The sequence below is a fragment of the Suillus subaureus genome (assembly GCF_016647635.1).
Source record: "Suillus subaureus strain MN1 chromosome Unknown BJ212scaffold_9, whole genome shotgun sequence".
Classification (NCBI taxonomy): domain Eukaryota; kingdom Fungi; phylum Basidiomycota; class Agaricomycetes; order Boletales; family Suillaceae; genus Suillus; species Suillus subaureus.
Window position 1 is genome coordinate 236,221 of NW_024538565.1, and position 25,090 is coordinate 261,310.

Sequence of the window (25,090 nt, forward strand, 5' to 3'; positions counted from 1 at the left end):
AAAGATACTCACAAACTATATGAAGTTCAACCGCTGTGTCATCGTAGTAGTAAGAGTGAAACTTACCTTCGTATTGAAAATATCTAGTCCTTGTCGGCAGTTTAGATATAACGAACGAGTTTGTTAGAACCTGTTGCGGTACGCCTCTGCCTCGAGTAGACATTTTAGTGTAATGTGTTGAAGAACTAGATGGACTTGACTGGAGACTGAATGCAGGAGAGAGGGGTATATATACCTGTGGATAACCGATGATAATTTCACCAATTATCCAGTACGTTAGCTCAATCCGACTGATATGGACGCGATAGTGACGTATTGATCAGATAAGTTGATTCCTGGAGTGTCCTCTGATGGGCCACATGCTTGCGATAACGTAGGATAATGTTCATCTTTTCAGTGACGATCGGTGGGGTCAGGGCCATCAGCTTCTGATCAGTACTCAAGGCGACTCAAGGGGGATAGGAGCATACTCAAGTTTCTCAGCATCACGCAGAATAGGAACAGAGAAAGCCTAGAATTAGGACGCAGAAAATTGATAAAGCGCAAAGAACATGTCCAAAGTAGCAGATGATATGTAGAAGGGAATATGATAAAGGAATCCGCTCCTGAGTATTGGGTCATCATACAATTCTTGCAGCCACGAGACATCGCAAGGGCGTACAATCTCGATAGCGTGACCCCACCCCAAGCCGATCACAACCCTCCTTCAGCAGCAAGGGCTCGACTGCGGTTGCTGAACAGATTGACCGGGTGTAACTGTTGACGACTTGGCGCCACCAGCAGGTGTCGAGGTCGATCCCATCCTTAAAACAAGTCAAATAAACTGCATGAATGCTGGGTGGTAGATTTTGTTCACCTATCCTTAATCTGTTTCGCCATCGTCAAAAACGCTTGTTCAACGTTTGTCGCATTCTTTGCGGACGTCTCCAGGAAAGGAATACTGAGTTGGTCGGCAAATTCCTGTAAAGGAGGTTAAAATAACCCCAAACAAAATATTCTAACCAAATACTTGCCTTCGCCACACTGTACTCCACCACCTTCTTACTGGTGAGATCACTCTTATTCCCAACCAGCAGCTTATTGACGCCCTCAGAGGCGTACCTGTCTATCTCCTGTAACCATTGCTTGACGTTCGTGAAAGTGTCTTATTATCGGGGTAAGCGTTCAAGTCGGCGTTTCAGACAAGCATTCTCACCGTTATCGGTAACATCGTACACAACGATGATACCGTGAGCGCCTCTGTAGTACGAGGACGTGATGGTGCGGAATCTTTCTTGACCTTCTCGCATCAGCCTACCATTGCATGGAAGCTAGCATATGAACGTACCTGCAGTATCCCACTGTAACGCGTATATGAATGGTATGTAAGCCACAAGTTAATGTAAAAATGATTGAGGCGACTTCGCGACGCAATGCATATTGACTGCACTGGCGCATTCCAGTGCACGTTGTGGTAGTGTCTGGCTGCAGTATTCCAAAGAAGGGGAGTCGTGAAAGGCACCCAACTCACAATCTGTAACTTGACGGTCTTGCCTTCGAGTTCAATAGTGCGGATCTTGAAGTCAACACCAATAGTGCTAATATAACTCTCAGTGTATGTGTCGTCTGCGAAACGGAGGAGGAGACAAGACTGTTGAAACGAGGTCAGCAAAAGCTTGAAATTAGTCGCCGCAGTAGCAACGTACCTTTCCGACACCAGAGTCACCGATGAGGAGAAGCTTGAAAAGATAGTCGTATTCGCTAGTGTGCATGGTGAGCTCGAGTATGAGATGGACGGTGGCAACTAAGGGAGACGAGGCAAGAAAAGACTCAGGACAAGGTGAATTCGCAGTTGGTGCTATGTGACGCGAGGTGTGTGAGGCGTGACTCTGCCAACACAACAGGGCACCGCCCAAGCACCGCCACTTGACCGCCACTCTCATGTCCCTTCTCCGCCCCACAACAATGAATGGAGATTTAAATGGCAGGCTTTGGTCCGCCTCTCGTCTCCCAAATTATTGCACATTTATCTGGGCGACGAGAAAATTACCCTTGGCTCTGGAAGTGCCTTTCTGGTGCGCTCAGTATGCTTTGTCGAGCGTGTTTGATGTAAAGTTGGTTTCACCTTGAAAGTACCAACGCGTAAAACGCGTAAAGCTCCACTGTAAAGAATTGGGCCCAGGAGGGTTATAGTTCTTGATGATTAGAACTTCCTCATTGTTGTGGACTACCCATTTAGCGAAGATGCGTATTTCGTCAGTCATGTAATTCTTCTCCCAGCAACGCCACATAACCCTGGCGCAGTACATACTTATTGTGATGCGGCTGACAGTATTAAGTCATAACCGATTACATTGACATGACTTAGCGCGGCTTAGACCGCATCATGAATTTCTACTGAAACTAGTTCAGGTCAGATTTTAATCAAGACCGATCAAATAGGATTAAATCGATTGAGGTCCACTTACAGTTGAGTCAGTGATTCAGAAGCTTCTTAGGCCTCTTTCAATCTAAATCATCACCTTGGCTCATCATCTAGTGTCCTCTCGATATAGCGACCAATTTGAACAGGTTAGACTATCGCAGTGGCCCTTCCCAAAGGATGCAGCTTCGCCTACAACGTGGACTTCATAAAGATCCATCTGTCTTACTTAGTGATGTTTCGGTGGCCAGTAGCCAGGAGTAGTGGGTCTCGTGTTCTCCCACCTGCGTAATTTAACTGATGGCCCCTTAGCGCGTATTTGATTCTTACCGAGTACGTGTGCTGGTGTCATCCCATTAGTCCCCTCTCATGCCGCCGATCTGTAGCATTGGGGGACAAGAATTTTGGATCACATTTGATACCGGCTCCTCAGACCTCGTGAGCCTGCCGTTATCTTCAGACTACCCTTAGAAAGCCAATTTTTATCTCATAGTGGGTGGTTTCATCAGATTGTACTAATACAGATTGCCTGGGCATCACACGATATTTGCCCTCATCATCTAGCACCCTGAGCTTATCAGATCAGCCTTTCAAGCTGACATACCTGGTGGGGTCAGTGCTGGGAACAGTAGGCACAGAGACCGTAACACTCGGCCCGTATGAAATATCTTCTCAAACGTTTGGTACGGTTTCCATTTCATGTCCTTTTTAAATGCTCAAGGATCACCGCGCAGCCTTGGCTAGCCAGACGAGTGGACTTGGACTTTCTAACACGGGAAACTCGGGCATTCTAGGCCTGTCATTTCCACCCGCCGCTTCCATCCCTCTAACATCTGGGACACCCATCCTGGACAATCTGTTTACTCATTTTGATGACCAGCACCGGTTCTTTGCGTTCAAATTAGGACGAAACGAGTCGCAGGACGTCTCATATTCAGATTCATCGCTCACTATCGGGGAATTGGACTCCTCCCTGACAAATGATACAAGCCAGTTCGTATTCACTCCGGTTTTCGCATCAACACCAGACGAGTATGACTTCTGGAAGCTTCCAATTCAACAAATCACCATCAACGCTCAGGTCCTTCCGCTCTCCCGATCGTTGGTCCGCGGTGCAACGTCACCGATCGCTGTACTTGACACCGGGACAACTCTCATTTTAGGTCCGACCGGAGACGTCGATGCGTTCTGGTATGCCATAGGAACGGGTGGGTCCACGAAGTACAATCAGCAGACACAAACGTGGCAAGTGAGGTGCGATAGGGCCGTGGACGTGCGCATTACACTTGGCAACTCCGATACTGCAAAAGAATACCCACTTCATCCCGAGGATGTCAGCTGGGCTGAAGGTGAGATGCAAGACGGTTGGTGTACCGGTGGAATACAGGCAAACAACGGAGTAAGAGTGCTCCTACACTGAATCTTGGTTATGTTCTAATTTCAGCACAGGTAGACTCTGGAGATTGGCTTCTCGGGGCTGTGTTCTTGAGGGTACGTTCAGAATTTTTACCTCCCTAATACTCCCTAATACCCTTGTAGAACGTCTACGTCATACACCAGGGCACAACACCCTCTAATCCACCGACGATCGGGTTGTTGAATACGACGGACCCATCCGTTGCCCTCGCAGAGTTCACATCGTCCAGGGGACAAGATCCAGCTCCCCCACCTTCCATACTACGCCCTGGTTCTTCAGCTACGGAAGCGAGGGATACTATCGCGACTTGTGTGGTATGCGGGGTGTGCGGATTTTTGATTGGAGTCATTGGAATTGTGATCTACCATCTCCGACGGCGAAGGAGAGCGCAAGGACAAGTCCATATATGATACAACTTGAGTAGATATTTTATCCAGCGTTACAGTGTCTAGTGTCCAAAATAATAGTACAAAGACGCCTGGTATCGTACCTCATCGTACAAGATGACCCGTATGCAGAAGGGGCAAAAATAGTTGAAGATGTGACACTCGATCGACCGCTCGACATTCGGGGTTTCACTTCTGGGGTTGGATGTAACCAGGCTGGTATCCAGCGTTCTGAGGCGGCCCATACTGACCCTGCAGTTGCGGGTGCTGGTACCCAGGTTGAGCAATCTGAGGCTCCCACCTGCCGAAGGATGTTGGTTGGCAATTCGACTATTGTAGATCAAATAGTCTCCTTACCCAGGCTGGATATTCACCTGCAAGCTGACATATCCCGCACATCCAGATATGCTTCGAGTTCATAGGAATGAGTGGGACGAAGCACAGCTCGAACCAGGTCCTGGACTTTGCGGAGAACATTGCAGCTAAGACAGGTTTGATTTAGTATGGGGCATTCAAAGTAGTAGGAGCTATACGACACGTACCGTTATGGCACCGAGGACATATTCTGGCTGCTTGATTCCCTTCTGGCTTAACTTTTGTGGGGCAGCCAACTGCAGGGATATTAATATCAACGTACGTATTACACGAGCGTGCTAGGCAAGAAATCCCACGAACAAATGATTGGTAGACAAACTGTAGGGAAGGTATCAGCTAAACCGGTCAGCAGAATGTATAACATTGTCTCACAAAAGAAATCCATGGTGATGTCGACAGGGACGAATGAAAGTTGGAAATGGGTAGCTCAGTGCGGTACCGTACTATGAGGAGTTAACGGTTACATAACGATTTTCATTGGCGGCTTGCCACTGCGCAGTCACACAGCACACGGGTCCAAATTGGGTTTAAAACATGTACAAAGCAGATTGCAAGCAGCACCAATCTTCATCACACTGAAAGAATATTATCTTTGACGTCGCAGACTCATTCATACATGCTGAGGGTTGCGTGTACATAAAACACCGTATTTTCAAGACTATCATACATCTCCAACGTCCATAACGAATACAGATACGATTTATCGCATTAAGGCGCACTCAGCGAGATCTGCGGTGTTCAGCCAAGTCAGATGCGTGCACCCCCAACTTCACAATACAACCTGCTCACCTTCAAAAACTCTTCATAGTTGAGCTGAATCCAGCCGTCATTATCATGATCCGCCCTAGGTAGTCGTCAAGGATTGCATGGCGTGGATGAATTTTGCCAAGTCATACCTTTGGAATGTTTCGGTCAAAGTCTTGACGGTTACACAATGCTCTCACGAAGCGGTCGAAAGTAATACCAGGAGGGGGGCCATACGCACTAGGCGCACCAGATGCTATCGAACAAGTTAGACTTTCTGCTGCGGAAAAGAGTTTCCAGTACCGTATCGGATTTCCAGCGCTTGCAACAAAGGAGGAGATAGGTTGTACCCAAAGCTGCGGAGGGCTTCCGCAAGTTCACGTCCTTCGATGGAACCAGAATGATCTCTATCAAAGTGCTTGAAGACTCGCTGCCACTCGGCAATATATTTCCATAAGCCAGCAAATTCTAGACCAGATTGGTATCAGCGATAGTTGAGAAGCTCGTATACTATTTACCGTTGAAGCCGATGGTTCCACTTCTGTCGGTATCCTGCGAGAAGTTATATGTTATTTTTTACAGAGTGAGGTCATACATACGAAGATGTTCATGAGCATCTTCACCGTATCGAGATCAAACTCTAAGCATAGTTTCAGTAACTGGTTAGAACAGATCCTATGATAGAAAAAGAGCCCAGTCCCAGGCATCGGCACGATCGCTCATTCCTGCAGATCGCGAGGTTGTATTGCCAATCGCAGAAGCCATGACGTCAACAATGGGTGTACTCACTTGTCCAATTTCCTAGTAGAGCAGAGCGGCAGAACCAGTTGTAGCACGACCACCATCTGCAAGATTGCAGCACCACTCACCGTTTACTAGGGCAGCCTGAAGTTCTGTGACGCTGAGGGCGCCCGATCGATCAGTATCAACAGCGCAGAACCACTGCCAAAGCTGAGGATCAGAACCGGCTGGGGGACCTTGTTGATGACTGTACGGCCTGTGTTGGGAACTGGGGTATCGACTGAGGTTTGACGAATAGGAACTGGCAGGGTTTGATACATAGGAACTGACAGGGTTCGATGTATAGGCACTGGTGGGGTTAGGGGGATAGTAAGACATCCCGAGCTAGATCTCTCGTCGATGGTGACGGGGGTCAAGTGAATAGTACACGTCGGATAAGATACAGCATTGTGACTAGCCTAGTCACTGGATAAGTGGCTGTGCTCGGGCACGCTCAAATTATGCCAATTTTGATTTCTTTTAAAATAGCTGTTGAACACGCTCTGATGATCTGTTCAGCGGGCAACACCACGTAGACTGGTTGGTCTTCGCGAAGATATGTCATCCACCATGATGGGCGAATCAATTGTTACTGGCATCCCTCAAATCGACGAGTTTCACCGCGGAGTCCGGGAATTCCGACATGTGGCATCGAAGTTGACGCGTGTGACGGCTGGTGTGAACGGTGATGTCGACTATAAGTCAAGGCAAGGTTCTAGGTATGAATGTCACATTTAATGTCAAGGCGGGAGACAAGAATTCTCCCGTGAAGGTTCTAACCCTGGCCGCGGCGAGGGTCATGCCAAGTTATGTATCCCAAGTTGGGCTAGGCCGTTTGATTTCGGGTCACTTATCAGGGACATGACTGACAGCTAGCCTAGCCAGTATTGTACGCACATATGGCGTGAAGCTTGCGTGACGGGCAAATCCGATTTGAATTGAAGAAGCACGCATGTGCTCAGTAGAACTTTGTATGCCCAGATTAGGGCGCAATCTACTTACATGTATGCAGAACAGAGTCGCCTGAAGGCCCGGAGGGTGTCTATCGGAGTCCCAAACGCGAAGATCCTGGCGGGCCTTGATACTTGACAGCGGGGATCTTCGGACGGAACGCTGGTTCGGCGCAGTCCCAGACTATCCAGAGAGTGAATGTTATCGAAATTCAAACAATAACTTGGCCAACCAATGAATACCCGAAGCGTTGAGGTTTCTGCTTCCCTCCGGAAGACTTCTAATTGATTCCGGCGCAAAAAAACAGAACAACCAAAGCTGTGCGGCAGTCCATGTAACCGCGTCCCGAATTTGCACTTTTCTAACACTGCGGTAGTCGTGCTGCTCCATGGAATATGGACAACTTACTTGTGAAATTATCCACCGAGCCAGAAGCGCTCAACCTAGAATCTGGAACCCTGTAGGATAAAAACTACGGCATTTAGACATGCAAAGGCCCGCTTCCAGCTCCACTCGTTTCAAAGATATTTCGAAGTCCGGAGATAGGAGTCCGTTTCGTAATGTTTAACGTTTCAGTTCGATCACGTATTGCTTGCCCCGTTCGAGTCCCCGTTAATTCAAGTAAACTTGCTGTGGTAGGCCATTGTACTTGGGCTCTGCAACTGCCTTGGTTGACCATTCACCATGAAGGGCGAGGGTCATGGTTATTCCCTGGCATAGTACAGGGTTTATCCCATCCGTTACTCGACCCTGGAAAGCGTGCTTTCGTCACGAGGACAGGAGCGCCATATCCTAGATATTAGCCAATCAGCCAAGAACTCTACCATCCGGCGGGGTGACATTTCCAATCTTATGCAAGCTTCCGGACTACATGGGGTAGAGAATGTCGTTCACGGGGTTACGTATCCGCACTGTTCCTTTGTTGGGGAATGGAAGACTCGTCTGCGGCCTTAATGTGTTGGAGACTTTTGCGTCTTCAATATCAATTCTAACAGTTGCCGGCCGTGAGTATTAAATCACTGACATATTTGGAATAGTTCAAAGGAACCTGACGCATGGCGGCTCGGCTTCAGTGATAGGCCTGGTACTCAAGCGGAAGTTTGAAAGCGTACAATCGGAGACTTTACCATGCTAAGCGCCAAGTTACCCTATGACAAAAAAAAACTTGAAACTTCCACACCTACTTGCCGCCGCAACCAATCAGGGTGATTCGATAAGGCTAGCATCAAGCCTGGCTGAGCAAAACATTCTTGGAGACTGTGACTCTGGTCTTCAAAGAAGGGACCAGTCTTCCCTTGGCCGCCTGCAAGGTTTACTTTAGTCGCGTCATCAGTGCGCCCTTTCTTTTTTCAGGTCCGCTGTCGCTTGATCGGAGCCTGCTACCAAGTTGCTTCTAGCACGGATGATGTCGAGATTGGCAATTGAATTGTACTCCAAAATGGCACGCACACATCACCGGCATATCTCCTCAGATCTTCTGATGACGTAGTGATCAAAAATTCATACGATATCATTAGAACCACCGATTTACATTCTCGAAAGCCATGCTCTCCGCATAAGCATAATACAACTACGTGTCTAAGTTAATGAATGTTGTGGTAATCATTGGAGGTCACTAGGTAAACGGCGGGTATAAACAAAATCTAATACAATGCAAGAATCTAACCAGACAAGTGATAAAGCGGTAATATATGGCCATGAAATGAATGTGAAGATGATGGATGCCTGAAGTAGATCCACTGTGTGATGCAGAACTTAGAAATAATGAATCAAGACGGCGACACGGTAACATGTGGTACGGTGATAAAAACGTACAGATCTGATAGTGATGGTAACTATTTCATTAGTGATAGAAGGTTGGACAATCTGGTCCAGTAAAAATGACGCTGGGGTCAAGATAACCACTACCAGGTCCAACTTGATGTTGGTATTGCGATGACCATGCATGGGGGACACCGGGGCCGGTAGTGCTGTCGACAGAAAATGAGAATGGATCCAGATCAGTGACCCCATTATAAAATGAATCATTCTCGGTTTTCAATGAGTGTTGGATAGGAGGGAGATGTTTTAATGATGACAGTGTATGGGGCGATTTAGAATCGGGTGGCGAGACGCTGCGGTTCGTAGTGGCGTTACTCGTCATTGAACCCGACGTCGTGGGTGGCGTATAAGTGGTCCAGCTGCCACTACCATCGTCCGTGATAGCGGTGTTGGGAGCACTGTCTACCGGAGAGAAGGCAAGCGACAACGGGGGAAGATGAGGGCGAGATTGTCCAGCGGCTGAGACAAGTGAGAGCGAACGAGGCGTCGCTCCCTGGCCGCGAGCGGACGACGGCAGCGACGATTTGTTAATCATATAAGGGGAACGATCCTGCGAACGTTGTCCTGAGTGATAAGCCTGAGCACGTTGATCCTCAAGATAATCACGCTGACGGTTGCGTTCACGACGGCGCTCATCATCACGGATGACCCGTGCCTCCCAAACCATGCGAACAGTCTTCTCTCGCTCCTGGCTATTGGCGTAGATCCAGCCAATCTCTCCTAGTGCGCGGAGACACACGTCAACACCGTCCTCGGCGTCCATGTCCCAAGCAAGTCCATCTTCGCCTTTCAGATCACTATCTGCATCCTGATCAACATCGCTTTGTGCAAGTAGCAACGCAGCATAGTAGCATCCGTCCCGGATGAGGCCAGCATCATGAGCAAAGAAACCGCTGGAGGGAACAGCAAGGTGCCGTTTCAAGATGGCAATGACGCGGGGAAGGAAAAGGCGGCAACGGCGAGTAGCCTGAGTAAGCATGCGACAAAGGGCACGATCAGCGGGAGGGGAATGACCGTTTGAGTCGGGGCTACCCTTGGTCTGCGCAACGATGCGCTGTCTCACGGTTTCCCGAATGATGTTCAAGCACTCAAAGATGAACACTTGCCATCCACTAACGAAACGCTCGACATCCTCTCCACGTACGAGGCCGCCGCCCACAGTGCCCATGCCGCCCGCTCCACGACGGAGAGACTCGAAATCCTCCCAGCACCGCTCGAGACCATCCCAGATTTCTACGAGGGAGTCCTCGCGGATGGCAACACCGGCATCGGTGCGACGACGCGCACGAGGTCCAGTGAGCACTGAGTGAACCACACGACAAACACCAGAAACGGCAAGGGCGAGCGAAAAATAATGGGAAGAGAGGAGGTAAGAAAGCGAGGCGCGCGAGTGGCCGCGAGGATCCTGCAAAGAATTGACAGGGAAATCGGATGACACTGGAGAAGTGGCAGTAGGCGAGGAGCGTGATGAAGCAGACGTAGAGGAAGAAGCACTGCCAGATGCAGATGCACAATATTGAGGAGGGAGCGTGCTTTGGAATGCAACAAGGTCATCCTCGTCACTGGGGGTAATCAGAGAATGTCACTCAGGAATGGCATGCGCTTACAGATATAGCCGACCACCGCGTAAGGCAGTGCGGACACCTTCATGTACGTAGGCATACCAGAAAACTCTGGCACGGACAAGTGCATCACAATAAGATCCTTGGCCACTGTGTATCACGGAATGATTGGTCGGGCTGCAGAGTGTGTAAACTTGGGAAAGCGTCGCCTCGTACATAGTCTAAATAGGGACAGTCAGTCAATACGATTCGGTGTCATCAGTTGAGCACCAGCACTTACTCCCCTGTCCATGGGACTTTGGATGCCTGGTGACGAATGCATCAGCTGAGGGCACCCTGGAATCATTGATGGATACATACCCTGGGTTAGTGGGAGGATGAGCAAAAGGACCCTGACACCGTCCCAAGTCGGGTGTCGCAGCAGAGCATGAGTATCGATTAGATGTAGGATCTCCTTGATCATTGTCTCCACACGAAGAGTACGGACGCGACGGCTGGGGTCAGAGAAATCGTCATCATCGTCTGGAGAGAACTTGGGTCCGCCGGGGATAGTGGGGGAATGCGGCTCTACTTCCTCCTCAACACCATTTTCATTGACGCCAAATGAGGCAGCCCATGTGACAAGTAACATCGCAATCATCTGACCCTCGATACTGAGAGTGGAAGTGCCCTTCAAATGAGCAAAGTATCTTGATGTGAATTCAGTGGGTTCGATTATAGGACCTAGATGATGAAAATTGGATCCATGATAACCATGATGGCAAAATGAATTCTTACGTTGGATGCTGAACCTGCGGAAGAAAGATGAGTTGAGGAATTCTAGCGTCAGCTGGGGAATAATGCTCTGTCTGGGCACGGCGATCCCCGCGGAAAGCGTGGTTGGGATCGTGGAGTTTGATCCTGTGGACATTGCCGAAGACGTGTTTGAATCGTCATCTGTAACTTTACCATAGACAGCTCTAATTTTATTTAGCTGAATGAAACGGGAGACAGATATTATGACTTACTCTACTTGTTGTAGACGGCGCCCGCGTCTTAAAAGTTTTACAGCTTTGACTTCAGCAAATTCATCACTACAGCAGACATGATGAATTGTCGAACTGACGAGCTGAATGTTACGTACACGCATTTGATCCCACGTTCCTTGCAGTTTGAGCATGAAGGCTGCTGCACACCACCTGTAGTCTGGGTGATGGGAAGGTCTTTTAGGTCACATCGAACTCTATGAAATTCGACATGAATATATGTCAAGAATTATGAATATTGAAAACATGCCTTCGCATGCGACAAGCTCCGCAAGCGGAGAACTGTTGCCTAGAAGACTTTGGTTGACCAGCAGCTCGTCGTGGGTATGGAGCGCTAGCTGCGGACGCGCTTCTCGGAGTAGATGAAGACGCTCGTGGCGACATTGTGGTAGAAGATTGTGTTGTTGAGCAGATCAAGGGAAAGAGTTGAGGACTTTAAAGGATAACAATGGTGGAATTTATAATAAGGTCGGAGATATATGATATGATGAAGGTAATATTGTTTGTTTGACGTCGATATCCGGAAGTTCGATTGGCAGTTCAGACGGCTCGAACAGAACACAGGATTAAAATGGTATAGCTAAAAGACACGAGAAAAGCGGATGTCGTAAGTCGAAGTCGATCTCTCGGGAACACCAGATTTGGGGTTTGCCCGTTTACCTTCGCGTGAACTTGTTCGTAAAAATCGCAATATTGATGCTGTACCTTCGGCGACCTGTGAGCGCAGACTCTCGTCATTTAGTGGCGCTCGTGATGATCTGTGAATCTAACCAATCATTATCACAAGTTGAACGCTATCAGCCGACTAACCTATTTCATGCACGAGGCCCGTCGCAATCAAACGTTGATTCCAAGCGGTTACAGGCGGCTGCAACGTTTTCAATCTTGTGTGCTGCCAAATGTACCTCATACGGCTGTGCGTAAATCTTGGTATTCAGATATCGATAGATTCAGGACGTATGAAGTGATTTTCTCGTCACCTTACAGGCACTGATTCACTCTGACCTCTGCAAGCCTCTGCCGCCCCGGGTAATATCGAACACTGTGTTCCCCGCCAATCGGAAAGACAACCTGCCGGGAGAGCCACGCCATGCCGCCCACTCACTAACTGAGCAACCCTGACAGGTGTCTACGTACATGTGTTCGGCGAGCTGCGAGCGCTGTTGTTATTGATAGGCTCGGTCCTGGCCACTTTGCCGTTTTCGAAGGTCGAGACTCCAAGGTGTCAATAACTTATCCAATTTCGAATTCCGACATGCCGGCTTTAATTAACTCAGATCTTTGATTATTGGTTCCATCCCAAGCTTTATGAGGCTTTATGATGCGGCAAGCTATGTTTTTCTATGATGGAAATGTCACTTCTGACTCAAGCCAGGGCCCACACTCTTGAACATTGTCAACACCGACATGCTGATACGCTCATATCCAAAGCTCGTCCCTGACATTAACTCAACGAGCGATCATTGGCAGATTGGCCAATATACGCACGCATGAAGATTCAAGGAGGCAGGCCGTCGACCTTTTCGTAACTTTGCGCCACATATTGAAGACACGAGCGGCCACCTCGTGCTCTTGTGACCTGTCGGGGTTATCTTACATAACTCAAAGTACTACTAGTAGTGATTTGCATTGCGATATCACCCCTGACCCTGCTTGTTAAACGACATTCATTCAAGAAAACAGCGTGGTGCATACTAGTCGCATACGTACAATTCTCTGGAACATCGTTCCGATTGGGCGTACACAGCCTTGGGTGTTTTCGAAGTCCCGGTGTGACAGTCACACATGTAATATCGGGGTCGGTTGACTCCCCTTAACCGAGCGCTCTTTAACAACCCACCCTACTTTGTAGCGCTGGAGAAGCAACATTACAGACCTGTATTGCATTGTCAGTCTGCGACAATGTGTGCACATGAATATATCAGTCAACAGAATGACTCCGCCCCGCCCGCTTTTCCGACCGCCCTTCTTAGCTCACCCACTGTCTTTTGTTCAGGATTCAGACGGCGGTCTCTTGCCATCCTTTCATAGTTATCGCCATATTTTTGGATTAAGCGCGCGAGGTATGATCTTTCTCCACATGACGAGTGTCGCGGAAGTGCCCTGCCCGAGGCCGACAGTTTCTCCAACACTGTTATTTCAAACAATCAGTAATCGAAAGACTTCGTATGTCATATGAACCATAAAGAAGCGCTAGTGCCGTAGGCACCACAAAAATAGATCAAAGTACAGCAGACCAAAAAAAGTATGACAATGTCCTCTCTAATTGAGATCATTTGACATCATACCAACATCATGGAAAATTGAATTTCGCGCCAGAAGGCATCGAACCACAAACCACTAGAACATTCATTTTAACAGCGGCACTCACCAACAACCGGATGTGCACCCTGCGCAGGTGACGAGGACAATCCTTGTGAATCCATATTTGGATGATGCATTTTATTGAGACAACCGACCCAATTATCCATAGATTTTTCATCTACATCCGCTTCTGGGAGCTCGGTGTTTTGTACAGAGTCTTGGATTTCCTCAAATTCAGAAAGGTCGATTCGTATCACATTACCGAATTCGTCTCGAATAATTCTTCCAAACCCTCTGGGGATAGCCAAAGGGCTGGACTCAACTGATTTAGGGGTAGCAGGAACTGACCCAGCACCAGCTAAACCTTTTGGAGGGATTAATGTCCGCTCTGCTCCGCCCGAATGCGTGGGGGTCAAAGCGAACTGAAGCCCCAGTGCAGCATAACTGTAGGAAAATATTTGTTCAGATATTTGAACGACCGATCAAAAACCAATTCATTTGAATTATGAGCCGCGGAGCTGACGACAAGTCTCGCGGAGGTTGACAGAAATCAAGACGAGTTCCGTTAGGACAGTCACCCACGTGTGGTAGCCTGCCTCAAAAATCATACCAGTAGAGCAGATAATCCTTATTCGCCAAAGTCTGGTGATCGGCGACGAAGTCCGCATCACCGTAAGATTTGACAACTTCGAAAGTACCAGCCCCACTAGCACTCCAAAAGCAAGACAAGTTAAAATCAATACGGGGTGAACTCACTTTTGGTGAACTGTCTTTGATTTATCCCAAGCGTCCTGCAAGACTTTTGGACCTCGTATCACTAAAAATGAACTTCATCAGCAGGGCACTTAGTCTATCGCATTTATGATCTTCTTAAAAACCAATCAGGCATAACGAGAGTGCAAGACCACTCGGGTATAACAAACAAGGGAGTCAAGAATCCGCAAGCATCCGATAAATGAGCATAAACGTTCATATACCATGCAAATGAACACAAGATTATGATCGGAAGCTCACCTGGCATCTTCTTCAGGAGCTTCTGGGCACGCCGTGAATGGGATACGGTTTTATGCGTTGATGATTTGGCTTTACGACGTTGCCGTGGATTAGCCATATTTGGTCTTGCAAGCTGGTAACGATAGGATACACGGATGAATGATTTGAATTGGCAGAGATGGAAGCTTCACAGTATCCCGAATATGTTGCACAAGGAGTCAAGAAAGCAAGAGGTATTTTCAAACTCCGACCGACGCGTTGAAGCAATACCAATACCACGGATAGGTAGCCCCCTAGATACAAATATGCGAGTATGGAAAAAGACATGTCTTTGTTCTGACATTGACAGCGACTGCCAATCTGTGACTGACATGGACACTTGATGAAAATGTTTCGCGAGATAACTCGATTCTTGAGAATTATGTCGACCGAACCGCCGGGATTAATAATGATTATATATGAACCGGTAACTTTGGTACTTAGATGCCGTGATTTCCCAATTGATTATTCTTCTTCCTTGTGTCGTCTGTTCGGTTTGACAAGCTCCGTGTGCGGCAGCGGTCACAGTCGGTGACCATTGCGTACGTAGGAGCCGCCGGGTTCGTTTAACCGATGTCTTCTCCTCACCTGAAGGCCATTGTTTTTGATGTACGTCCCAATAGCGCCGACGCGAACAACGTCTGCGGTACCGTCTGTTGTCCGTCATAGTTGCTATCATGATCATCTTCGGGTGACTATCCCCTGCGATTTATAGATTGGCGGCGTCGTCCTTCGTAGCCCGTTTATTGCAATCGATGAGTTTGAGTCGGAGAAAGGCCTACCTAAGGATTACCTGAATGTCTCGATGTCTGCTTGTTCAAGCTTTGTTCATCTCTGCATTTCTGACTTTTTCTGCGGGCAGAACCTCCCGAGGGCCTGGTGGTGCCTGGCAGAAGTTCGAACGTGGAGAGCTATCCCTCTTCTCATTTTACGAAGAGTTTGGACGTGACCTGTCTGACACAGACAATAGTAACAAATGGTACACGGCATACTGTGCTCGCAAAAAAATAGGTATGGCCTCATATACTCGTACGTTTCTTGGGTAAATATTTTAATCTCTGTCGAATCAGAGTGCCCGACTTTACCTGTGATGCTTGATATTGACGGCCGCGAGGTCAGTGTTGGAAACGCCCAATGAGCCGCCTCCGGCTACTAATCCCCTCAACGCCACAAGCTTTTTGGTAGGATGATGCGACAGACAGCTATGATTGCCACATCCTACGGGCCATTCACCGGATAAGAGGTGATTCTATTGCATCACAGTACACTCCAATCATGCTTAGTGCCTGCGATAGCGTCTGGAAGATGGCTTATCGTCGCTCTTACTAATAATTACTCGAAGCACATCACGGACTCTTCTTCTTCACCCCTGACCGCAGGACAACCTCCTATGGGAGTTCCCGACTCAGAGTTGCAGTTCTTGGGATGGGATGATAAGGCAAAGTTTCATCTCCGCGCGTTATTCGACGACTTCTGTGACTCCAGCGAGTTGGGCATGCGGTACGTTAGGAAAACCTTCAACTACGATCTTCACGAGGTTCAGCGATAGTGGTGTTACTTATACTGCTTTCCACCCATCAACAGGAAACCTGATCCTGAATTCTATCTTCTCGCCTGTCACCGAAATGGCATCCGTCCCGGAGAAGCCGTCTTCCTTGACGATATAGGAATGTAAGGACTGCTCCTACTGCGTTCCTAGTGGAGTGCTCTTACTTCTAACTGTCAACAGGAATCTGAAGGCCGCTCGCGCTCTTGGCATGGAGACCATCCGTAAGTCGCGTATTCCAAGTACATGTGATCCGTACATGCGTCCGCGGCTGCGTTATCTTTAGCAGCTTAGACATGCGGCGCCAACGACATATCCTGGCAAACTGTCCTGATGAATCTTCTTTTAGATGTTCCGATAGGTGGCACTCTTAATGCAGTCAAGCAATTGGAAGGCAAATTAGGCATCGACCTTACTAGTGACCTTGACCATGACAACACAACATATGCTAAACTTTGAAAGCTATGGCTACAGTTTGGTGGTATCACAATCTGTATTGACGCCTCCGCGGCGGATTTCAATGATCACGAACTTATATTCTGGGCAGCCGCATTCTACATTAAATGAAATACTGGTATTCCAAAGGGCGGTATGTGTCTATAATTGCAGACCATTTAGAACGGCTTGTCCGAAGCAGGTGTCTTGTCCTCGTAGTAATTCCCAAGCTAAAGTTGTATCCGTCACGCGCGAGATGAGAGTTTCGAGTCATGAGTAGAATGAATGTTCATGATAACGTAGGACCTCACCAGTGGAACATTTACGAGAAGACCCTTCTTCACAACCGGGGTAACAGACAATAGCTATTCGGTGAATCAGAAGAAAGACAACAGGAGCAGCACTATCTAGACGCACGAAGATAGCAGCGGTACCGGCACCCACACCCCATATGCCTAGCGTTGGCCCCCACCGTTTGGCCAGCTAAATCACGTCAAAGGCAAGCATCAATAACTGAACCTTGGCCAGAATGGCAGGAGATGATACACACAGTGCTGGCAAAGCGAGCTGGCGAGGTCGGTTGGAATGATACACGGGCCATGGTCTAATGGACAAGTAGTGAGAATGACAAGGTCTGACTCTGAAGGTGATGCACTACGAACTCGGGCGAGAGCGGAGAATTTGAAAAATGTCGCCACGTGACTTGGTTCTACACGTTCAGCCAGATAAAATATTCGTATTTAACATGCATTAAGTGCAGCCCGTCTTCCCTCAGAACTTATTGGCAAGTATGGCGCGTTGCTGTGGAGGATACAATCCCTGTGATGCGCGTACGTGGCTGCAGCGCACACTGGTAGTGGTGGCGGCCATGGGCTCAGACATTCAAAAGATGAATCCGACTCTATCACTAACGTCAATGCCGAGCAATTCCGAAGTTTTATATCCGAGCTCTTGCCCTCAAGTTCTTGTGATCACACCGAGATCTTGCACGATCATCAGAGGCAAAAAGTTTTATACTACGTACACTACAAATCTATAGTCGACCATTGATACCATCACACCACAACTAACCAATGGTCTGCCCTAGGGAATTCATTAAAATTGGGAAGCTTCACACATGAGATAGCTTCATACACACGATACAATCGCATCAAGTGAGGAGCGTTTACTTGATATCTTTTTTTTAATATTACTTACAAAAGATGATGGCCGTGCAGCTGCATTGTTCCAATTCCAACTCCGGGAACTAAGTTCAAAATATAGGAGATATCATGGAGCCTCAGGTTCTGCAATTGGACTAGTGCAGAAGCATGGTTGTGGAAAGGTCACGGTCATAGAATTCAGATAACAGAGAATTCACTCACTCTGACAAATAGAACACTCAGCAAGGTTAATATACGGCGCCACAAACCCAGGATTCCATAACCGACATTCTGGCGGAGACCAATGACAGAAGGGGTTCATAGGGACCCTGAAACGAGGAGCGCCTTCCAAGACGCAGAAAACTATCGAAACACGTTGTCGTTTGTTGTTGTGTTCTATTCTTGAATGACCATAGTTCCCATCATATCCGTCAATTCAAAAAAAAAATTCAGAAGAGATGTCACTCCGGGACGAGCCATGGGAAGTCGACGTCGTGCCATCATTGAAAGCCAAACTGCGGTGAGGTACAACGGGTCTGCCGGGAGTGATCATTTCCAGCGTGCAGCAGATCAGCGTTTTCCTATTCCAGGATCTGGGGTGGCAACTCATCAACCGCCTCCAGCTGCATCCTGCGCCGTCATTCTGTTCGATCTTTGCCCGAACCTCTTTACGTCTTTGATAAGTTCCGACTCATGATCAAGACGTGTATGTATCGATAATTCTGTGTATGGACAAGTGCCAATCAGGGTGTGTTAATATGGCGGTGAAGCGGAGATGAGGTTCCTGATAAAGATTGAATGCCCTGTGTCAGACCGTCTTATAGAAAAGCCAGTCGAGTTGATGTGATCGGTAACGTGAACAAATTCAATTGAATTTAAGCACGTTCAATTGTCAGGGCTAAGGATGGTCAAGACCTTACCTCGTAGACTCACCCGTGACTCGACCATGCCGTATGCTGCTTTACGTCCTGATCGACTGATGACCTAGAGAATGGAATTCACAGGTGTGGATGAAAAACCGCGTGGCTCCAATTTTGCCACCCAAACAACTGAGTGACTCGGAGGGTGTTCACACGTGCGTTGTGATGGCTGCCCTACGACAATGCCACTCTGTCACGTACGGCTTTAGGCGCTTGTCTTCAAGCCAGCCACGGCTACGACATGGGGATGTCGAGTTATATTTATGTATTATCCTGCGGGATGCCGTAGAAACCAGATTATCCTGTAGAGATTATCGGAATACGCCGGCGAGTTCTCTTGTAGTTCTATGTCACCAGGCAAGAATCTGAACATTCTTGTTACCACAGCATGCGCCAGCGAAATTTTGATATTGCCGGACCACTACGGAACCCATCACCATTACCACATGCTTGCATTGATGATTATTTAAGTTCGCCGCTCGAAGCCTTGAAGGTTTGAGGGAACTTGCATCACGCTCAGCGGAATCTAGTAACACATTTAACCTGTTGTTCCCGAAATGTTCATCGCTGTTGTTGTAATGATTTCAGCCCTTTTCTATACAATGATGCAACGAGAGTGACGTACCAGAACTGTTTCATGGGTATAATCACATGAGCTTGAGCACATCTGTGGCATAATTCACGTTACCGTTCATTGCTCCCTACATCAGAGATGGTCGGCCCTCGACCCTCGTCCTTCATGTCCATGACCCGCCAAAACGAGCACCCTTTTCCTTCCTTCTGTGCGCCAGCGTAGCATGTCCACCAGTATTTGTCTGTCCGACCGTCATGTCTATTTTTCATGTCTGGACGCAAAATTGTTGGTACGCCGCAATTGCAACGTGGGATGCTTTGCGGCCTGAAGTCTGGTCGATAGAACCGGAAGGTTATATTGATACGACAATTGGATGGTTCTGATGGATATTCCAGGCGAGAATGATGAGGGAAGAGAGGTCGATAGAGGTCAAGTGTAGATTGAGGAGGAATTGAATGCTTGAACTTTTCCTGGGTGCTGGCATGCATGATAACCAACTAGATGCAGGTTTTAGTCTAGTTCTACATGGATCGCCAGTGCAAATACCTACAGAGTTATGGGGTAAAGGAATGTTAAATGTTTGTGCCCTCCGTGAGTGGATCTCTTCACTTGGTACGACCTCCCGAAGGCGAAAGATTCTCGTCGTCCCTGTGAACGGCGTGGTATGACTACACAGGACAGTGGGTTAGAAGGTGCTCACCGAGACTCAGTGAGGCAATGGTTGGGTAGGGTCCTAGATATGTTAAGTGGTCTGAGTGAAATCCAACGCTGTCCTTTGTGCCCTCGTAACAATTTGATGCGGCTACATTGGCACGCCAGATTTGACCCTCGGACCCTCTACCTGCCCACTCAAGCGGGAGACGGGGTCGCTTCTCCATCTCTCTGTTGACCATATTTTCCACATATAAGCAAGCTTCTTCCATTACATCAGGAAAGACATCAGGTGGGTCTGTTTGTCGACCATTGTACCTTTGGTGCGTCGGTTTAGGTATTTGTCTCAAAAAGATACAACACTCTCTTATCTCACCAATATTGCGCGGCCTCCTGCCACGACTTATCAGACTCCACACCATCTGTCTTTCGAGCAAAAAACGATGTGCGGTGAGGGCTCTCAACGACACGATCAAATAGCCACCATTTGTTCCTTTTCCAAGATTGGGACAGATCGAGCATAGAATAAAATAGTTTGCATGCAAGCTCTGGTGGTAATATAGATAGATGCATCGTGCAAGGGGTGTGCTGGGCCACCATCGAGGGGTTCGTCAACGTCAGGGGAAGAAGACGCGGTACGGACCGCGTACTCGAGGGTGGTTGGCGTAGAACCGACATTAAGTCTACCTTGAGGTTGGTTGGAGAGCCGCTGCATACAGTAGTGTCCTTGATGGTTGCTTTGACAGGAGAGAGACTGGATTCCTTGACTGTCTCGTTTCTTTCGAGGAGGACTGTTAGACACCGTGGTTTCGACTTTTGAATTGCCTGCATTTAACCAGCTTTGAAGATCCATAGAACGATCTTTTCTTTTTGAAACGCTGCTCACTGGCTTGGACCTGGTCTCATCGCCAGAATTAAGCAGTTTGGCAGTGGCATAAACATCTCCATCGTGCGACAAGAGCGCATCGAGAAGAACATTCAGTTCTGGCGGTGGAACGGTCAGTAAGCTGCAGACCAATGCTAACAAAGTTTCCGTGTCCTCCATGGTGTCAAAGTAGGGATTCTTGAAGCGTGACGTTTGTGAAAAATTTCGGTTGTCTCGGTTTATCACGGTGTCTCGGTCCCTCAGATCTCAGACTTATTTCATCGATAACTTGTGCACTGCCACCGCCCAGTATAGGTCACTCTACCAGTACTCACTAATTGGGAGCGCTTTTCGCTAATCATCATTATGAAACCTGACAGTCATGGTCAGTCGCTATATTTTGTCTTGCCCAGCAAACACTGAGAGATGAGCAAGTCGACACCCCCGTTTCTGGGAAGAATATCGCTCAAACTTTTGTTACATCCAAAGTGACACGGTGCCTATTAGAGGTAAGCTGCTCACTGCTGAGAGTATTGCCAGACTTTCATCCGGACATAATCTACCTTAGTGGAGGCTTTTCTTCAGTCTTGCCATTTGTGCAACCATCTTCTACTTGCAGTTTCTTGCTAATGCCAACCCCGAATCCTATTCAGTTGGCTACGACCGCTGGACAGGCTTAGCAAACCATTGTTCCGATGCGCAACCCATAAATGGTTCAGAAATTCTCCAACGCCAGGAGAACTTGGCAAAGATATTGTATGACAATGGCGCATCAGCATACATTGCAGAGCCTGGCGCAAATGCGCAGTACTTTGGTAACATCTCCGAGGCGACATGGCATCTTTCGGAGAGACCACTGTTACTTATAATATTTCCCATACTCGAGGAGGCCAACATTGTAGCCAAGGTCACTGTCATTACACCAGCATTCGAGGAAACGCGCGCCAGACGTTTGTCAGTACCTGGAATTGAAGTTTCGTATGTCTCTTGGGCAGAAGACGAAGACCCATACACCGTCGCGCTGCACGCGCTTTCCGCCCTTGAACTTGAAGGGCCCATCTATGTTGACGGCATGATGAGATATTTTATTGTCGACGGTCTCCAGAAGGCCGCCCCCGGCGTCCGCATCATGTCTGCCCCACCCGAAGTCACCCAACTCAGGGCGCGCAAATCTCAAGCAGAGCTGGACCTTCTGAGATGTGCGAACGAGGTCAGCGGATGTATTCGCATTTGAACGTGGCTAGCTCATCACAGTCGTCAAGGTCACGCTTCTTTGTATCCGGGCCGTGCAAGCCCAGATGTACATCGGGATACGGGAATCACAAGTTCGAGCGATGATAGACGAGGCGCTCGCTGCTGCTGGTCTCACGGAAAGATGGGCCTTAGTGCTTTTTGGCGGTAAGACTTTTTTTCAAATTTGACATGCGAATTATATGTGCTGACTTGTTAACCTCGTCTGCTGTAGAGAACGCTGCTCTCCCGCATGGAAGCGGGAGCGACCGCACACTGGACAAAGCGGACTTCATTCTCATAGATGCTGGTGGCCGGTTGTTTGAATACAACAGCGACGTCACACGAGTAAGTATCCTTAGTTCTGCCGTGAAAACTATTCGGTTGGCTGAGGTTCCGCATAGACATTCGTGCTGCACGATAGCTCCATCCCACTGGAACATACTACGATCTGGTATGATGTACATGTTGCCCAAACCTTGGCGCACGCAGCGGCTCGGGAGGGGGCGAATACATCTGCCGTAGACAAGGCAGCGCGTGATTGGCTTGACGGGCGTGGGTACAAAGGGTACTTCACTCATAGACTGGGTCACGGTGAGCATTAAGTAAAGCACAGACTTGTAATTTTGGGACTGAGTGTTTGAAGGAATTGGGCTTGAAGATCACGAAGCTCCATACCTCCGCGGAGGAACCGACGACACCATTCGAACGGGGAACGCCTTCTCGAACGAACCAGGCATATACATTGAAGGCAAGGTACAGACGCTGCGGAGCCGCAGAAACTCCTGTTTGATTAGACCAATGTTGATGGTTACGAACAGGTCGGTATTCGCCTTGAAGACTGCTTCTACATCAACGGAGACGGAAATTCTGTATTTTTGACGAAGGGGGTTGGGGGACAAGCACTTAGCCCACTTTATCCTTGAACCTTTTCCTCCGATGGGTTTTACGGATATAAATTTCTGGAACCGAGGTGCATTCAGCCTACTATCTTAAATCCACAGAGATGATGATCTTAACTGTTTCTGGACGATGGGATAGACAATGAGCGGAAAATAAGGCCTCAGTCGGACATGAAGTCTGGAACAAATTCATTCAAGTTGTACAGTTTAGAAGCGTTTCATTTGAAAGTGGAATCAAAATGGAAGCAGGACAACAATCTTCTCACATGATACTATTCCAGACTACGCTAGGCTGAGTCCCACAGTTCACCGACTTGCACCGACCACTAAACTCCACTCGGAAAAATCCTACTGTGCCTTAGCAGATAACTTTCATAATACAACTTTCCACAGGCAAAGTAATCACAATGTAATGTTGGACTTTCAAAACCAAGCATATTATTCAATTTATAGGACGATATTTCACCACACACGTTACAATAAGCATAAAGTGGTCATTTGTTTCATATTTCTAGCATCATAATATGGAGGCTATCAATCCGATATACAGAAATCAACGGGAATTCGAATAGTATACAATGCGTGAGAGTTCCTTCCTAGAAGGCAATGGCGCAGCACCGGGTAACATGCGAGAAGTAAGGGGAGACAAACTTGGAAGTGGTCCTTCTGACGTGTAAGGAACATAGTAAATGAACGTATGCAAAGCGAAGAGACTAGAGGGGGAACACCAACGTGGAATATAAGTATGTAGTAAAACAAAATAGAATACTAGTGCGATGAAGGAGCAGACCGACAAATCAAAGGTGGTATCTTTAATGTAATCTGAGAACTGGTCTAAAGCTGAGTACCAGCTCGCAAGACGAGAAACCTAGCTCACAGTATTGAAGGACATACCAGATATAAGGTAGTAGCGACAGGACGACGAGACAAGGACTACTGCGATAAAGACCGGAGGTTCAGTAAACCTTAATTAACTCATCAGGGGTTGGGACAGGAAGAGGAACGGCCGCAGGAGACATGGGCGTTGCCGAAGTGATCGGAGGGGATGATTGGGAAAAATTCGAAATGCCAGAGAGCGCAGTGTCATAAGATGGGTGGCGTAAAAATGGATTGCGCGCACGAGATATCGGAGATGCTGCTCAAAGAATACTATTAAGCGGATTTTAGGAGAATAATCATTAGCGCTCACAAAGAGTGTGGGTGATGTTCCACCTTTGGGTATCAAGGTCTTGAACGTCAAGATTCTCAAGCTCGTCTCGCTCATAAAGGGTTTGAGGAGAGCGTGAGCGAGGGACCCATTCATTCTCCTCAGTGAGTGTAATGCTGGACAAGTCACCCTTGGCGTGAATAAAATCCACTCTGCTCCTAGACCTGTAAGGGAGGCCAAATGTAGGCAGCGATACGGCACCGTTGCGACGTGGTCGTAATACAGGAGATGATGGGCATTTCCACCCCATGCAGATTGACAGGAACTCCTCAAGCGCTTCTGATGGAAGGCTAGACCTGTGATCAGGGGAATTAATGAGATGTAAAAAATATGATTAAATGGGATAGTGTGGCAAGCCAAGGCGGAGAATTTTGTGCTCAGCAGACACACACGGCGGGAATTAAATGTAAAATAGATACCTACCGAGGTGATGCTCGAGGAGAGGAGAGATCCTTATCGGACGAAACCGAGGAGTCAACACGGGTAGGCTGCTTGTACTCGTCAACATGTTCAGTGTCTTCGGATAGCATTACATGATCAACTTGAGGAGCGACAAGTTTGAGATGTGTAGTACGAGCAAAGTGGGAGGTGATGCGAACGGGTCGAGGAGCGACGAGAAGAGGATTATCGTTGACATTAAAATTCATAGTTGATAAGAGACTGGTGTGAACAAGTTAAAAGCAAGTAAGAGTAGATATAAAGCAGAGCAGATGAATGTAGTGGATGACGAAAGTGACTGCAACGCAAGAAACAATTGAGAAGAACATCTATCACAACGAGCTCCCTGTTTGTGCATGTTATTGTCTCAGCCACCGGCATT

The 25,090-nt window shown here is 47.9% G+C and overlaps 11 protein-coding genes across 11 annotated transcripts; 3 read left to right on the forward strand and 8 right to left on the reverse strand.

Moving 5' to 3' along the window:
- Nucleotides 1-345: 345 nt before the first annotated feature.
- BJ212DRAFT_1341623 (P-loop containing nucleoside triphosphate hydrolase protein) lies at nucleotides 346-1,842 on the reverse strand. Its single transcript, XM_041335155.1, has 8 exons — nucleotides 1,686-1,842; nucleotides 1,511-1,630; nucleotides 1,328-1,340; nucleotides 1,196-1,279; nucleotides 1,014-1,144; nucleotides 857-960; nucleotides 471-803; nucleotides 346-389 (listed from the first exon to the last, which is right to left on the reverse strand). Exons 1-7 carry the CDS (start codon nucleotides 1,749-1,751, stop codon nucleotides 707-709), a joined length of 615 nt encoding a protein of 204 aa, XP_041195098.1. The 5' UTR covers nucleotides 1,752-1,842; the 3' UTR covers nucleotides 346-389; nucleotides 471-706.
- A 560-nt stretch (nucleotides 1,843-2,402) lies between these two features.
- BJ212DRAFT_1052271 (acid protease) lies at nucleotides 2,403-4,557 on the forward strand. The gene is made up of 8 exons (XM_041328943.1): nucleotides 2,403-2,453; nucleotides 2,519-2,664; nucleotides 2,714-2,734; nucleotides 2,788-2,839; nucleotides 2,895-3,084; nucleotides 3,136-3,800; nucleotides 3,851-3,892; nucleotides 3,941-4,557. The coding sequence occupies exons 2-8, from the start codon at nucleotides 2,582-2,584 to the stop codon at nucleotides 4,226-4,228; spliced, it is 1,341 nt and encodes a 446-aa protein (XP_041195099.1). The 5' UTR covers nucleotides 2,403-2,453; nucleotides 2,519-2,581; the 3' UTR covers nucleotides 4,229-4,557.
- BJ212DRAFT_1445997 (uncharacterized protein) lies at nucleotides 4,394-4,964 on the reverse strand (the record flags this gene model as incomplete). The annotated part of the gene is made up of 5 exons (XM_041338175.1): nucleotides 4,394-4,498; nucleotides 4,562-4,686; nucleotides 4,747-4,815; nucleotides 4,880-4,897; nucleotides 4,952-4,964. The coding sequence occupies 5 exons, from the start codon at nucleotides 4,962-4,964 to the stop codon at nucleotides 4,394-4,396; spliced, it is 330 nt and encodes a 109-aa protein (XP_041195100.1).
- A 197-nt stretch (nucleotides 4,965-5,161) lies between these two features.
- Nucleotides 5,162-6,507, reverse strand: BJ212DRAFT_1341646 (uncharacterized protein). The gene is made up of 8 exons (XM_041335156.1): nucleotides 6,193-6,507; nucleotides 5,923-5,963; nucleotides 5,842-5,875; nucleotides 5,627-5,791; nucleotides 5,544-5,579; nucleotides 5,476-5,518; nucleotides 5,369-5,423; nucleotides 5,162-5,308 (listed from the first exon to the last, which is right to left on the reverse strand). The coding sequence occupies exons 1-8, from the start codon at nucleotides 6,440-6,442 to the stop codon at nucleotides 5,288-5,290; spliced, it is 645 nt and encodes a 214-aa protein (XP_041195101.1). The 5' UTR covers nucleotides 6,443-6,507; the 3' UTR covers nucleotides 5,162-5,287.
- Nucleotides 6,508-8,897: 2,390 nt separating this feature from the next.
- Nucleotides 8,898-11,846, reverse strand: BJ212DRAFT_1267321 (uncharacterized protein; the record flags this gene model as incomplete). The annotated part of the gene is made up of 8 exons (XM_041330650.1): nucleotides 8,898-10,437; nucleotides 10,483-10,658; nucleotides 10,718-10,743; nucleotides 10,798-11,160; nucleotides 11,215-11,396; nucleotides 11,445-11,510; nucleotides 11,561-11,657; nucleotides 11,726-11,846. 8 exons carry the CDS (start codon nucleotides 11,844-11,846, stop codon nucleotides 8,898-8,900), a joined length of 2,571 nt encoding a protein of 856 aa, XP_041195102.1.
- Nucleotides 11,847-13,333: 1,487 nt separating this feature from the next.
- Nucleotides 13,334-14,999, reverse strand: BJ212DRAFT_1052475 (ribosome biogenesis protein Nop16). The gene is made up of 5 exons (XM_041328944.1): nucleotides 14,781-14,999; nucleotides 14,523-14,583; nucleotides 13,922-14,210; nucleotides 13,834-13,852; nucleotides 13,334-13,593 (listed from the first exon to the last, which is right to left on the reverse strand). Exons 1-5 carry the CDS (start codon nucleotides 14,875-14,877, stop codon nucleotides 13,388-13,390), a joined length of 672 nt encoding a protein of 223 aa, XP_041195103.1. The 5' UTR covers nucleotides 14,878-14,999; the 3' UTR covers nucleotides 13,334-13,387.
- Nucleotides 15,000-15,371: 372 nt separating this feature from the next.
- Nucleotides 15,372-16,803, forward strand: BJ212DRAFT_1478796 (HAD-like protein; the record flags this gene model as incomplete). The annotated part of the gene is made up of 9 exons (XM_041339763.1): nucleotides 15,372-15,449; nucleotides 15,514-15,605; nucleotides 15,661-15,809; nucleotides 15,869-15,912; nucleotides 15,984-16,041; nucleotides 16,094-16,298; nucleotides 16,383-16,469; nucleotides 16,528-16,568; nucleotides 16,694-16,803. The coding sequence occupies 9 exons, from the start codon at nucleotides 15,372-15,374 to the stop codon at nucleotides 16,801-16,803; spliced, it is 864 nt and encodes a 287-aa protein (XP_041195104.1).
- Nucleotides 16,804-16,958: 155 nt separating this feature from the next.
- On the reverse strand, nucleotides 16,959-17,380 carry BJ212DRAFT_1478797 (ubiquinol-cytochrome-c reductase complex subunit-domain-containing protein; the record flags this gene model as incomplete). The annotated part of the gene is made up of 4 exons (XM_041339764.1): nucleotides 16,959-17,009; nucleotides 17,091-17,144; nucleotides 17,197-17,262; nucleotides 17,330-17,380. 4 exons carry the CDS (start codon nucleotides 17,378-17,380, stop codon nucleotides 16,959-16,961), a joined length of 222 nt encoding a protein of 73 aa, XP_041195105.1.
- A 2,145-nt stretch (nucleotides 17,381-19,525) lies between these two features.
- BJ212DRAFT_1446002 (uncharacterized protein) lies at nucleotides 19,526-20,744 on the reverse strand (the record flags this gene model as incomplete). Its single annotated transcript, XM_041338176.1, has 4 exons — nucleotides 19,526-19,912; nucleotides 19,966-20,063; nucleotides 20,116-20,384; nucleotides 20,443-20,744. The coding sequence occupies 4 exons, from the start codon at nucleotides 20,742-20,744 to the stop codon at nucleotides 19,526-19,528; spliced, it is 1,056 nt and encodes a 351-aa protein (XP_041195106.1).
- Nucleotides 20,745-21,182: 438 nt separating this feature from the next.
- BJ212DRAFT_1341725 (peptidase M24, structural domain-containing protein) lies at nucleotides 21,183-23,454 on the forward strand. The gene is made up of 8 exons (XM_041335157.1): nucleotides 21,183-21,316; nucleotides 21,367-21,440; nucleotides 21,500-22,141; nucleotides 22,194-22,329; nucleotides 22,397-22,509; nucleotides 22,566-22,755; nucleotides 22,808-22,917; nucleotides 22,983-23,454. The coding sequence occupies exons 1-8, from the start codon at nucleotides 21,298-21,300 to the stop codon at nucleotides 23,085-23,087; spliced, it is 1,389 nt and encodes a 462-aa protein (XP_041195107.1). The 5' UTR covers nucleotides 21,183-21,297; the 3' UTR covers nucleotides 23,088-23,454.
- A 75-nt stretch (nucleotides 23,455-23,529) lies between these two features.
- BJ212DRAFT_1341729 (uncharacterized protein) lies at nucleotides 23,530-25,035 on the reverse strand. The gene is made up of 3 exons (XM_041335158.1): nucleotides 24,694-25,035; nucleotides 24,253-24,566; nucleotides 23,530-24,198 (listed from the first exon to the last, which is right to left on the reverse strand). The coding sequence occupies exons 1-3, from the start codon at nucleotides 24,915-24,917 to the stop codon at nucleotides 24,020-24,022; spliced, it is 717 nt and encodes a 238-aa protein (XP_041195108.1). The 5' UTR covers nucleotides 24,918-25,035; the 3' UTR covers nucleotides 23,530-24,019.
- Nucleotides 25,036-25,090: the final 55 nt, after the last annotated feature.

Coding starts and splice junctions, on each gene's coding strand:
- BJ212DRAFT_1341623 (XM_041335155.1), bottom strand. CDS start 1,751: ATGCACACTAGCGAATACGACTATCTTTTCAAGCTTCTCCTCATCGGT. Junction 961..1,013: donor TGGAGTACAGTGTGGCGAAG/GCAAGTATTTGG, acceptor CCTCCTTTACAG/GAATTTGCCGACCAACTCAG. Junction 804..856: donor GCGAAACAGATTAAGGATAG/GTGAACAAAATC, acceptor ACTTGTTTTAAG/GATGGGATCGACCTCGACAC.
- BJ212DRAFT_1052271 (XM_041328943.1), top strand. CDS start 2,582: ATGCAGCTTCGCCTACAACGTGGACTTCATAAAGATCCATCTGTCTTA. Junction 2,840..2,894: donor ATACCGGCTCCTCAGACCTC/GTGAGCCTGCCG, acceptor TTTATCTCATAG/TGGGTGGTTTCATCAGATTG. Junction 3,085..3,135: donor AATATCTTCTCAAACGTTTG/GTACGGTTTCCA, acceptor ATCACCGCGCAG/CCTTGGCTAGCCAGACGAGT.
- BJ212DRAFT_1341646 (XM_041335156.1), bottom strand. CDS start 6,442: ATGTCTTACTATCCCCCTAACCCCACCAGTGCCTATACATCGAACCCT. Junction 5,519..5,543: donor TGCGTATGGCCCCCCTCCTG/GTATTACTTTCG, acceptor CCGCTTCGTGAG/AGCATTGTGTAACCGTCAAG. Junction 5,424..5,475: donor TTGACCGAAACATTCCAAAG/GTATGACTTGGC, acceptor ACGACTACCTAG/GGCGGATCATGATAATGACG.
- BJ212DRAFT_1052475 (XM_041328944.1), bottom strand. CDS start 14,877: ATGGCTAATCCACGGCAACGTCGTAAAGCCAAATCATCAACGCATAAA. Junction 14,584..14,780: donor GCTCCTGAAGAAGATGCCAG/GTGAGCTTCCGA, acceptor GTTCATTTTTAG/TGATACGAGGTCCAAAAGTC. Junction 14,211..14,522: donor TCAAAGACAGTTCACCAAAA/GTGAGTTCACCC, acceptor ATTTTCCTACAG/TTATGCTGCACTGGGGCTTC.
- BJ212DRAFT_1341725 (XM_041335157.1), top strand. Junction 21,441..21,499: donor TGACACGGTGCCTATTAGAG/GTAAGCTGCTCA, acceptor AATCTACCTTAG/TGGAGGCTTTTCTTCAGTCT. Junction 22,756..22,807: donor CACTCATAGACTGGGTCACG/GTGAGCATTAAG, acceptor GAGTGTTTGAAG/GAATTGGGCTTGAAGATCAC.
- BJ212DRAFT_1341729 (XM_041335158.1), bottom strand. CDS start 24,917: ATGAATTTTAATGTCAACGATAATCCTCTTCTCGTCGCTCCTCGACCC. Junction 24,567..24,693: donor TCTCCTCGAGCATCACCTCG/GTAGGTATCTAT, acceptor CCCTGATCACAG/GTCTAGCCTTCCATCAGAAG. Junction 24,199..24,252: donor GAACATCACCCACACTCTTT/GTGAGCGCTAAT, acceptor TTCTTTGAGCAG/CATCTCCGATATCTCGTGCG.